This window comes from Silurus aristotelis (genome assembly GCF_946808225.1).
Source record: "Silurus aristotelis genome assembly, chromosome: 6".
NCBI classification, from domain to species: Eukaryota; Metazoa; Chordata; class Actinopteri; order Siluriformes; family Siluridae; genus Silurus; species Silurus aristotelis.
The window spans coordinates 30,346,943-30,360,101 of NC_139579.1; the positions used below are offsets into that span (position 1 = coordinate 30,346,943).

The following is a 13,159-nucleotide window of genomic DNA, read 5'->3' on the forward strand; positions in this document are numbered from 1 at the left end:
CCCTCTATGCTCCGGGGGTCCCTTACGAGGAAAATATCAAGGTCCGTGACGTTGGAGTGACGTGGGGCCGCCTTCCCGTGGGCTCATCACCTGCAGGAGGGACCGTAAGGGACGGTGCTGTGAGGATTGGGCAGCAGTCGAAGGCGGGGGCCTGCTTAGACTGCTGCCCCCGCGACCCGAATTACGGATAAGCGGGAGAAAATGGATGGATGGATGGATAGTTTATTAGTGTTCCGTTTTGAAAAATGCCTCAAAATCACCCGCTCTCCAACGCTGGAAGAGATGGCAGATTTAAGATTTGAGAACAATTTCGTATACACCTCCCCTTTTTTCTTAAATTTTTTACTATATTGACAAACAAAAAAGCATAACAATAATAACAAAAGGAACGTCATTGTGAAACGTCATTCGTGTAGCAGCAGCGGTATCAATCTACATATAAAATATTGGTCACAAATATTTGGTCACTTTCTAAATTATAAAAGTACAGCGCATCTACTAATAAATATATTTACATCTTTACTTTGATTATTATTGATTAAAAAAAACCACAACATTTGATTTCTTTGCTCAGGACCGTTCAGCCCCGGCCCAAACGAACCCACCACCTGAGGCTGACCAGGAAGAGCTCGACTTCCTGTTTGACGAGGAGATGGAGCAACTCGCGGCACCTCGCAAGAACACCTTTACCGATTGGTCGGACGAAGACTCGGACGGCGAGCTGGACGACAGCGACGTGAACAAGATCCTGATAGTCACGCAGACGCCGCCGTACATGCGCAAGCACCCGGGCGGCGACCGCACGGGCAACCACGTGTCCCGCGCCAAAATCACCACCGAGCTCGCCAAGGCTATCAACGACGGCCTTTACTATTACGAGCAGGACCTGTGGACCGAGGACGAGAATCAGTTGGATGGAACCAACATTAAAGTAAGTATTGTAGTGTAATTAGTATTTTGCTTTTATAAAGAAAAAATGGTATAAAAAGGATCTCTAGCGTGTTAAAATGCTGCAGATTAAATTACATATTACACCAAAATGGGCTAATAGTTGGTCCTTTTTTTTCCCCCTCTCTTTTTTTCTTAAATTAAAGCGATGTCACGTTCACACTCCAGTAACAAGTGTTGCATTTGCACTGAATCATAGCTACACATTTGCTAATTATAAGTGACTCCTTACAGCGACTCCACATGTCAGTTCACATATCACTCTGTGCATATCCTTTACGGGGGGCACAGTGTGTCACGGCTCCCGAAATGCATCTGGTCCTAAAATAAACCCACATTTCTCACCACTGCTGCGAGTGCTTCTGACCTTGTAGTGCAGAAAGCTTTCTATAGTAAATGACTAATTACTGGCCCACAAAACTCTTTTGCTGAAGCAAGTAGGGTTGCAGCTTTCGATGATTTTATTAATCAAGTGTTCTACCAATTATTCCGTCGGTTAATCGAGTCTGTTAAACAAGTAATTTGTTTAGTTTTTTTTTTTTTAATTGCTGAAATTGCATACAAGAATATCTGCGAAAACAACCCACTTAGGGCATTTAATTAGCATATTACATCAAAATGCAAGTCCAAATATATAAATAATTTTTAAAAATTAAAAAATAGACATATAAAGATCAATTTCAACTTACTTAAAAAATTTTTTTTAAAAAGAAGAAACGCAGTGTGGTGTTTTTCTTTGTTTTAGTTTGAAATGATCCCAAACTTTGGAAACTTTTAAACGTTTTCTTATGCCTGAATCATCATCTTGCATTTTCTCAATTTTTTTCATTCTGCAGCATCTTCTGCGTTACCTGTTTAACAGGTGGTGCGTCAGTAATAACGGTCCGTGGGGAAACGCAGTATTGCGTGTGTAGTGAAATGTAATAAACGAAGCATTCGAGGCAAATAATTGTATTTTGTATTCTAATTGATCGAGAGGAATCGTTTCAGCACTTGAAGCAAATTTTCTTCCATTACTTTTTTCTATTTTTCATCGTTTGTTAGTATTGTTTTGAAAAATATTTTGTCTTTCAGTTTGTTAAAAAATTTCTCAAAATGCCTGATTTCGAAAGCTGTTAGTTTTAAGAATCTAACATTTTTATATGCATTTATATCATTTAATAAATCCTGTAATGAAATAACAATTATAATAATAACATAATATTAATAATAATAATAATAATAATAATAATAATAATAATAATAACAATAACAGAAAGCTCCAGGTTATTAGAGACTTTACGTGGGGGGTTTTGCACCAATGCTGATTCTGTATATTGAAAGAAAGAAAGAAAGAATCGAAAGAAAGAAAGAAAGAAAGAAAGAAAGAAAGAAAGAAAGAGAAGCAGCTTTATATTGATTACATGCATTTTACAGCAAAGAAAAAAATATATATTCCATTAATTAATTTTTTTTTTTTAGTGTGTGTGTGTGTGTGTGTGTGTGTGTGTGTGTGTGTGTGTGTGTGTGTGTGTGTGTGTGTGTGTGTATATATATATATATAAAAATAATTATTTTTTTACCATTGCTGTAATTATTTACTTTTTCCCCGTGACATTAGATCCCCCCCCCCCTTCTTTTTCTCTTCACACCATGCCAGGTTTAGTTAAATATAAATCCTAAACTAAACAGGATGTTTAAGATTCAGTTTTTCTAAAAAGCTTCGGACTACATTTGGATTGATTATAAACCTTTTTAAAAGTATCGACAGAATAAAGTTGCGTGCACATTAGATTTTATTTTAATGGAAAATAAATGTTGTATGGGAATCATGGTGCCTTGCAGGTCCTATTTCCATTCACATGCGCTTTATCTGTGTTTATTTTTCCGACTTGGAATTTTTCTTTTTATCACGCCTGTATTTGTCTTGGCATGATGATGATGATTAACGTGAGGAAGGTGAGGATAAGCAAAGTAAGTAAGTACATTTGGACCTTAAGGACCGTTACCAGGACAGACCTCAAAAAAGCATTCGCATTTTATTGCGTTCAACGAGCGATTTGGTCGTTTTTTTATATTATTTTTTTAATTTTTTTTTATTTTATAGAATTTTGAAGCACTGTGATCACATGACATGGCTGAATTGTCTAAAAATGCATTGTGAACGCACCGACATTCCCAGCAGCTGGGTTTAATCTCACGCTTGGTCCAGTATTCGACCTGTCTATCGTGTAGAAGAATAGATGGTCTCTCTGTTAAAGGATCGTTGTAGATGCTAAAGCGTGTGTGTTTATCGCCAGGAGGTGGAGAACTTTAAGAAGCTAAACATGATCAGCAAGGATGAGTTTGACACTTTGACCCCTACATTGCCTGTTGACCCCAACCAGGAAGTGCCACCTCCTCCCCCATGCCAAGGTAACTATTTTTTTTATTATAAACCTGATATATTCTATGTGGGGAAAAATGACTTTTCCTCTCATATATGCGTCTTTACCAAACTGTTGCACAAAATTCAAGGCACACAGGATGTCTTTGGATTTGGTAACATGACACTTTCCCTTTAATTGGAGGACTTAGGAGACCCAAAAGTGTTCTAGCATGGCAATTTTCCAGTGCACAAAGACAGTTCCATGAAGATATGGTGGAACATCTACCCAGAAAAGTGGAGATTATTCTAAAAGCAAATATGGACTAACTGGGAAAGTGCATGTAGGATGTTTTAGTGACAAGGTGAGGGAGGTGAGATTGAGATGTTTGGACATTTGCAGAGGAGGGACATGAGTTATATAAGTAGGAGAATGCTGAGGATGGAGCCACCAGGAAGGAGGAAAAGAGGAAGCCCAAAGAGGAGGTTTATGGATGTGGTGTGAAGGAAGACATGCAGTTAGTTGGGTTGAAAGAGGCAGATGTAGAGGACAGGGGGGTGTGGAGACGGATGTTCTGTTGTGATGACCCCTAATGGAAGAAGCTGAAAGAAGAAGATGATGGACTAAATGTGGAATGGGATGGTCAGAAAGTATAGACGCATCTTATAGCCAGCTGTCCACAAACTTGTGCCCATATAGTGTATATTTAGATCTATACATTACTATTTTCTACACAAGAGACTTTTGGTTCGTATACGGTCCTACATTTCTGTTTCACATTGAGTATTATGTATGTTCTTTTTTTTTTTTTTTTCCCCTTTGTTTTCTGTTCAGTTATATTTTTGTATGTTTCTCTTGTTTGTTTGTTCTAGATGAGCCCAGTCTGTCCAACTCTCTGCCCACTGATGTCCCAGAATCCCCTACTGCGCCCCGGACCCCTTGTACCCCTCGTACACCTGGTCGGCAAGACCCGAACAAAACGCCCCGCTTCTATCCCGTAATGAAGGACAGTGGAAACATCGATGGAAAGGTACAGACGTGTTTTGTTTTATTGGTGGTTTTGGCCATCAGCAAACGATAAAACAGGGTATTGTATTTAATATATGTATTAACGAGTATTAATAGCTGTGCAGATAACAGTGATAATTGTCCAGACCTTCCAGTCCGCTGTCATTACGAGAGCACCCTCTAGAGGCTGTTTGTTATAACACATACGACTGCATGCTGCACGGAGATAGTTATTTATATATATTTATATAATACAGTACAGGTAGTCCCCGACTTATGATGGAGATTCGTTACAATGAGACCATCGTAACATGTAAAGTGTCGGTTGTTGTGTGTCTTGTCACTTTTAGACTCCCAGGAAGAGGAAAACACGCCACAGCTCCAACCCTCCGCTGGAAAGTCATGTAGGCTGGGTGATGGACTCTCGTGAACACAGGCCACGCACTAACTCCATCAGGCACGCACACACACACGCACACACACACACACACAACAGCATTCCTATAGTTCTATAGTCTTTTCAATAAAAAAAAAAATTCAGTTCATCTCTGGTTCTCTCTCCCTCTTTTTCTGTTTGAGCAGCAGTTCAAATGCTTCTCCATCGGAGGGCGCTCCCTTACAGTCGTCCAGTTACGGCTGCACCCCTCAGTCTCTGCCCAAATTCTGGCACCCGTCCCACGAGCTGCTCCAGGAGAACGGCTTTACCCAGCAAGTTTACTACAAGTACCGCAGACGGTGTCTCAACGGTACACATCATTTACACTCTTTCTGTAGAGGTCCTTCAGATAATAATGTATAAATAATTTACAATAAACAGTTTCTTTCACTTATAAATCCTGGCACAAAGATCATCATCTAATGGGTTTGTTTTGTTTGTAGAGAGGAAACGGTTGGGAGTGGGTCAATCTCAAGAGATGAACACCCTCTTCAGGTTCTGGTCCTTCTTCCTCAGAGACAACTTTAACAGGAAGATGTATGAAGAGTTCAAGCAGTATGCGCTGGAGGATGCCAAAGAAAACTACAGGTTGGTACTAAGCTGCTGTTATGAACCCTGACGTACAGGTGTTATGAATTTTGACGTATAGGTAATACAGACCCTGGCGTACAGGTGTTATAAACCTTGACATACAGGTGTTATAAACCTTGACATACAGGTGTTATGGACACTGGCGTACAGGTGTTATGAATTTTGACGTATAGGTAATACAGACCCTGGCGTACAGGTGTTGTGGACACTGGCGTACAGGTGTTGTGGACACTGGCGTACAGGTGTTGTGGACACTGGCGTACAGGTGTTGTGGACACTGGCGTACAGGTGTTGTGGACACTGGCGTACAGGTGTTGTGGACCCAGTGCATATCAGTAGATAAGTTTGCATTGGTTGCTTCAACATTGGTACGTGGGTCAGTTATAAGGCTTTCTAGAACACTTACCATCCCAGAGCCACTCTGTGTCCAATCTAGGAACACTCTGGATTTGTATCCTTAGATTCATCTAGTCTCTAGTTCATCTAGACTCCCCAAAGCCAGCACCATGGGTGTTGAGTTTTAAACTGGCCTTAAATCTCCTGTAGATCTGTTATATTCAGCTTCAGGAGACCTGTTTCTCGGCTGATTCTGCATGTCGAATCAGCGGCGAAGCTCGTTGGGGAGAAAGAGAATCCGGTTGGCTATTTAGATTAGCTAATATGTGCACGAAAAAAAAGGAACACGCTTGTCATTCTTGGTCTTTAGCAGTGCTCATTCCAACTTTGGGAAATATCAGGCTTTCTGGAGAGTTTCTTTTGAGGGATGTACTAGATACAGTGTAGAACAAATCCATAGACTACGCTTAAAGAGTGTGTGACTGACTAACTGACAGAAACAAGGATTTGGTGAAGAGGAAATGCTGGTTATTGTAATATTAAGCACTGTGTGTGTGTGTGTGTGTGTGTGGGTGGGAGCAGCCCACACATAATTCAAGCTGAGTCTTGTAGAGACACTTTCACACACTTTTGCTCTTATGCAACAGGTCGTATATTTGTTTTTGAAGCACACCTGCACTCTTTTGTAAAGTCAAACACACAATTAGTTTTGTGTAACACCTTTACATGTTTGGAACACGTTGCAACTTTACACTTCACACCTTCACACGTGTGATATTTTGTCTGTTCTATTTTTGTAACGGTGCACTTGTCCCCTTCTGTAACACTCCTGTTCTCCCCTGTGCCCTTCTGTAACACTACTGTTCTCTCCTGTGCCCTTCTGTAACACTACTGTTCTCCCCTGTGCCCTTCTGTAACACTCCTGTTCTCCCCTGTGCCCTTCTGTAACACTCCTGTTCTCTCCTGTGCCCTTCTGTAACGCTACTGTTCTCCCCTGTGCCCCTCTGTAACACTCCTGTTCTCTCCTGTGCCCTTCTGTAACACTACTGTTCTCCCCTGTGCCCTTCTGTAACACTACTGTTCTCCCCTGTGCCCTTCTGTAACACTCCTGTTCTCCCCTGTGCCCTTCTGTAACACTCCTGTTCTCCCCTGTGCCCTTCTGTAACACTCCTGTTCTCCCCTGTGCCCTTCTGTAACACTACTGTTCTCCCCTGTGCCCTTCTGTAACGCTACTGTTCTCCCCTGTGCCCTTCTGTAACGCTCCTGTTCTCCCCTGTGCCCTTCTGTAACGCTCCTGTTCTCCCCTGTGCCCTTCTGTAACGCTCCTGTTCTCCCCTGTGCCCTTCTGTAACGCTCCTGTTCTCCCCTGTGCCCTTCTGTAACGCTCCTGTTCTCCCCTGTGCCCTTCTGTAACGCTCCTGTTCTCCCCTGTGCCCTTCTGTAACGCTCCTGTTCTCCCCTGTGCCCTTCTGTAACGCTCCTGTTCTCCCCTGTGCCCTTCTGTAACGCTCCTGTTCTCCCCTGTGCCCTTCTGTAACGCTCCTGTTCTCCCCTGTGCCCTTCTGTAACGCTCCTGTTCTCCCCTGTGCCCTTCTGTAACGCTCCTGTTCTCCCCTGTGCCCTTCTGTAACGCTCCTGTTCTCCCCTGTGCCCTTCTGTAACGCTCCTGTTCTCCCCTGTGCCCTTCTGTAACGCTCCTGTTCTCCCCTGTGCCCTTCTGTAACGCTCCTGTTCTCCCCTGTGCCCTTCTGTAACGCTCCTGTTCTCCCCTGTGCCCTTCTGTAACGCTCCTGTTCTCCCCTGTGCCCTTCTGTAACGCTCCTGTTCTCCCCTGTGCCCTTCTGTAACGCTCCTGTTCTCCCCTGTGCCCTTCTGTAACGCTCCTGTTCTCCCCTGTGCCCTTCTGTATCACTTTCACATGTTGTATTTAAAGTGTTTTTACTTGTGTTCTCAGCATGCTATTATCTGTGGTGTTCTTTTATTATCTAACCCCATTTGTTTTTTCCCTTGCTCTACTTTTACTGTCTTCATGTGTGCTTTTCTGTCTCTAGCCTCAACTATGATTTTCATAAATGGTACGCTTTTTAATATAAACTCCATCTGTCCATCCATGCAGTTAATATTAAAATGACATACAAGATTATATACAGTCGAAATTATACACCTTATGGGCAAAAGTTTGACCACTGACCATTGATTGATTTATTTTTTTAATGCCCTGTTCCACATTTAGTACCCAATTACTGTTATAATAACCTCCACTCTTCTGGGAAGATGTTCCACTAGATTTTGCAGTGTTCTTGAGGAGAATCGTGCTCACACAAGGGTGTTATTTAATTAAAGTCAGGTAGTGATGTAGGTGAGGTGAGGAGTCTTGGGGTGCAGTCAGCATTCACATTCATGCCAACGGTTCAGACGGTGTTGAGGTTCTGAGCTCTATAGCAGGAGATCTTCCACTCCAACCCATGTAAAGCATATGGAGCTGGATTTGTGCACAGGGGCATTGTCAAGCGATGTATGTAGCAACTCTTTTTTTGCTTTTTGTCTCTGTTTAACCTGGTACAGTGCTGACCTGAACAGTCTGCCTTTTTATATACTGTTTTCTTTACCTCAGCTTTGTCCCCCTCTGCAGGTACGGATTGGAATGCCTCTTCCGCTTTTTCAGTTACGGTTTGGAGAAGAGGTTCAGACCTGACATATTCAAGGACTTCCAGGAGGAAACTTTGCATGACTTCGAGAAAGGTACATGACCTCTGCATGATAGTGCTGATATTTTTTGTCACAGTTCGAAGATGGTGGGATTTGAAAAGCTGTATTTCGATCCTTTTGCTTACAGGTGTTACATAAAACAAAAGTTTACGCTAGACAACACAAAACTAGCTAGCTTATAACTATTTTATAAATACATTCATATAGACATGTGCTCGTGCATCACTGTGATACTTCAATTCCACACAAGATCTGCTTTGTGTAACTTGCAGGTTACAGTCTTCTTTGTTGCGTTTGATATAAAACGCTCCTATTGCCTTGATTGACTTGGGGGACACACTTTTTGCTACTGCCGGTTGACCCTGTACTGTCTGCCATTTCACAAGCGGCTGTGTCATCTTACAGTCCCGCTAACACGTAACTTCGTTGACAACGAATTTCAATATCGATTATTAGCGATTTTTGCGATTACTTGCATACTATGGTAGAGAAGTTCCAAATGAATTGATACGAGGGATGTGATTTGTACATGACATGTTCATGTTGTGCAACACGTATTTATTTATTTTTTACATGCATGCATCTTGAAAATGAGTGCATTGTACCCTAATAATTTTTCTCTGTACATATGTTGTGTGTAGGTCAACTGTACGGTCTGGAAAAGTTCTGGGCCTTCCTAAAGTACTCACGGGTTAAAGACCAAGTCATTGAACCGAAGCTGCAGGAGCACCTCCGCAAATTCAAGAGCATAGATGACTTTAGAGTGGAGGTGTGTGTCAAAATGCTTTGCTGACTAAGTGTATGAATGAATTTAGTGGGAGTGTTTAGGTGTCTAATTGAGTGAGTAAGTGAATGAGTGACTCAACTCGAGTGACTGGTAGACTGACTGACTAACTAACTGACCAAGCGACTTTGAATGACCGACTGATTAAATGGCTTATCCAGTGACTGTCTGACTAATCAAGTTCTGACTGACTGACAGACAATGTGAGTGACTCATGAAGTGACTGGCAACATAACTAACTGACAGTGTGACTGAATTACTGACTGTATGAAGTGACTTACTGAGTGACGAAGTGAGTGAGTGACTGACTGACTGATAGTGACTGACTGATAGTGTGACTGAGTGAATGACTGACTGACTGACTAATGAAGTGACTGACTGACTGATAGTGTGACTGAGTGACTGACTGACTGACTGATGAAGTGACTGACTGACTGATGAAGTGACTGACTGACTGATGAAGTGACTGACTGACTGATGAAGTGACTGACTGACTGATGAAGTGACTGACTGACTGATGAAGTGACTGACTGACTGATGAAGTGACTGACTGACTGATGAAGTGACTGACTGACTGATGAAGTGACTGACTGACTGATGAAGTGACTGACTGATGAAGTGACTGACTGACTGACTAAGTAAATGACTGATGGAGTAACTGACGTGAGTGAGTGACTGCCTGACTGATTGATGGAGTGAGTGAGTGACTGACTGACTGATGGAGTGACTGATGAAGTGAGTGAGTGACTGACTGACAGATGGAGGGAGTGAGCGACTGACTGACTGACTGATGGAGGGAGTGAGCGACTGACTGACTGACTGATGGAGGGAGTGAGCGACTGACTGACTGACTGATGGAGGGAGTGAGCGACTGACTGACTGACTGACGGACTGAGTGAATGACTGACTGACGGACTGAGTGAATGACTGACTGACGGACTGAGTGAATGACTGACTGACGGACTGAGTGAATGACTGACTGACGGACTGAGTGAATGACTGACTGACGGACTGAGTGAATGACTGACTGACGGACTGAGTGAATGACTGACTGACGGACTGAGTGAATGACTGACTGACGGACTGAGTGAATGACTGACTGACGGACTGAGTGAATGACTGACTGACGGACTGAGTGAATGACTGACTGATGGTGCGACTGACTGACTGACGGACTGATGGTGCGACTGACTGACTGATGGACTGATGGTGCGACTGACTGACTGATGGACTGAGTGAATGACTGACTGATGGACTGAGTGAATGACTGACTGATGGTGCGAGTGAATGACTGACTGATGGTGCGACTGACTGACTGACTGATGGTGCGACTGACTGACTGACTGATGGTGCGACTGACTGACTGACTGATGGTGCGACTGACTGACTAATGGAGTGAATGAATGACTGGTGACGTGACCGAGTCATAGTGCGACTGATTTGACTGATGGATTTGTGACTGAATGTGTGTGTGACTAACTGATGTTGTAAGCGATTGACTGATGAACTGAAATTGTGACTGACTGGCTGACATTGTAAATGACAATGTGACTTTATAACTGACGGTGTGACTGACTGAACGATGTTGACTGAGTGATGGTGTGTGACTTGACCATGTACAGTATTCTAGTTTTGAATTTGGGTTCCGAAGTAGTGGCAGATAATCTGAACCCAACACCTCCTTTGTCTCAGCCACCAATGGGAGATGAGCAGGGGGGCAGGAGACGGAGACACTCATCCTCTGGTGGGGACGAGGGCAGACGCAAACGTTACAACTCAACCTCCTCTTCATCATCAAAACAAGCCCCGCCCACCAAGGTTTCTAACGAGTCTGCTGCTAAAGGGGAAGCCAAGATGGATTCAACCAATCGGTCAGCTTCTCCAGCAAACACTAAACCTGCTTCGTCCAGTCATGGGCCAGCGAACAGCAAATTGACCTCAACCAATCAACGGGCCACTGCAGGGCTGACCAAGTCCGCTTCAAGCAATCAGAAAGCGACTGCCAAGAGCACCGCGGTCAATGAAGCAACTTTAGCCAGGAAGGAGAACGTGAAGAAGAATCCACAATCGGAAATGGCTAGAAAAACCAAAGATGTGCATCCGCCAAACTGAACCAATCTTAAGAGATGGATGTTTGTAATCTTAAATGAGAAGGGCTATTCCAAGGCCAAAATTTATATTTATCCGCCTAAACCTTAAATCTCTTATATGAGTAAATGAGCCAAACCGTTACACAAGTGATGCTTGAGTGTTAAACCATCAGGACGTAACTGATTTCACTACGTAAAGTATCAATCCGATTGTCGTATTTGTCTTCGCAGAAACAGCTTTTTTTTTTTTTTTTTGGCTCATGGTTGGATTTAACAGTTATTCAGTTTTAGATTAAAAAAAAAAAAAAAAACAGTCAAAGGACTGAAAATCATTGGAGTCAAAAAAAAAAAAAAAACCCAACAAAAAACATTCTGCTGTCAAGTTTACGAACGCTGCATCGAGTGTAGTTTGTGGACAATGTGTTCCTGTGCTGAATGTAAATGATCTTCTGGGGTGCCTTACATTTCAAAGATTTTCCCCTTATATCAGGAAAAACTATCACCGACCTTCTATTTCAGTGACGTCATAACTTTTTGCTTGCGCGCCCGATCAGAACGACGCGATCGCAGACGACCCGTGACGAGAAAGCGCATACGTTTGTTCGAGAAAACGGAAACAAATTTGAGCAGATTATACCGATTATAATCTCGCCCAATCTTTTTACGCTCGAGATGGCAATAGCATCATCACAACTGACACTATATGGAGTTTTATTGGTGCATAGTGTTTGGTACTGACTATGAAATAAGTGTTATGGATGGAAAAAGCAAAAAACCCAACAGTATCATGCTAAAAAAAAAAAAAAAAAGGCCGAGCAAGTGCGCGATTGTACTCAAATCTTTGGGATGGAATACTTTTAATCTTTGTTTTAACAGATTTAACAAACTTTCGATTTTTGGCTTCAATTAGAAACGTGTCTCTTTTACTTGAAGTTTTATTTTCTAAGTATTTTTATTGCTTTAAAAAAAAAAAAAGAAAGGAGTTTATATTCCAGGAAAAAAAGGTTTTACATTCTGTTGGAGAAGGGATTTTTTTTTTGCGATTTTGAGTGATTTGATTGATTCTAATTCTATGTTTTATTGCTTCTCGCAACTTATTTGGATTATGCAGCTATATAATAGAACTATAAACTGTACATAAAAAATGAGGAATTGCTATGATTTGGGTGATTTAGAATTTTTATTGAGATTATTGTATTATTGTAGTATTTTTTTTTGCGTGCGCTGGTGTGTTCGTATGCATGTCTGGTTCTTATTTTTCTGCTCTTTTTGCCTATAAATTGTAACATGTAAAAAAATGCATATATATAAAAAAAAAATCATTAAAATCTGTTTATAAAAACCCCATATGTTTGTTTCAGTGGTTATTGGTTTAATGTATGAAAAGATGGAGCTATTACAAGTCATCATTACAAGTAGATGCTTTGGAAAGTGTATAACTACCCGTCTTTTGGACTATTAACCTTTCTCCTGGAGTGTAGTCATGGAGGAAGGAAGGATGATCTCGGTGATGAGGTCATTGTTTAAATACAGCTTCCTTCCTGTTATCGAATAGTTACTAAGTATCACACACATCAAACATCTGTTTATTTTTACAGTCAGGAAAAATGTTAAAAGGATAGTAGCAGGCAGTCAGAAACTGCCACAGTGGCACGTGTTATTCATATATATATATATATATATATATATATATATATATATATATATATATATATATATATATATATATATATATATATATATATATATATATATATGAATACATTATGAGCAGAGAAGTGAAGAACAATATCTCTTCATCATGGCACCTGTTATTGAGTGGGATTTATTACGCAGCAAGTGAACATTTTTTCAAAAAAGTTTATTGAAGCAGGAAAAAAATAGGTGAGCGTAAGAATTTAAGCAAGTTAAA

At 41.5% G+C, this 13,159-nt stretch overlaps 1 protein-coding gene and 1 long non-coding RNA gene across 6 annotated transcripts in view; one reads left to right on the forward strand and one right to left on the reverse strand.

Moving 5' to 3' along the window:
* larp1b (La ribonucleoprotein 1B) overlaps positions 1–12,594 on the forward strand; it is a 55,827-nt gene extending 43,233 nt beyond the window's left edge. For 4 of the 5 annotated variants that reach the window (XM_083544565.1, XM_083544564.1, XM_083544567.1 and 1 more), the window contains 9 exons: positions 575–931; positions 3,228–3,342; positions 4,166–4,323; positions 4,652–4,758; positions 4,884–5,047; positions 5,181–5,325; positions 8,297–8,406; positions 9,015–9,142; positions 10,850–12,594. In XM_083544565.1, the coding sequence (XP_083400691.1) occupies positions 575–931; positions 3,228–3,342; positions 4,166–4,323; positions 4,652–4,758; positions 4,884–5,047; positions 5,181–5,325; positions 8,297–8,406; positions 9,015–9,142; positions 10,850–11,269 (1,704 nt within the window). In that variant the 3' untranslated portion in view covers positions 11,270–12,594. Of the gene's footprint in view, positions 1–574; positions 932–3,227; positions 3,343–4,165; positions 4,324–4,651; positions 4,759–4,883; positions 5,048–5,180; positions 5,364–5,432; positions 5,651–8,296; positions 8,407–9,014; positions 9,143–10,849 lie in introns of those variants that run through there. The other variant, XM_083544568.1, reaches the window with a different exon arrangement.
* Positions 8,349–9,005, reverse strand: LOC310727981. The gene is made up of 2 exons (XR_014534155.1): positions 8,789–9,005; positions 8,349–8,683 (listed from the first exon to the last, which is right to left on the reverse strand). It is a non-coding gene; the product is annotated as an uncharacterized lncRNA (long non-coding RNA).
* Positions 12,595–13,159: the final 565 nt, after the last annotated feature.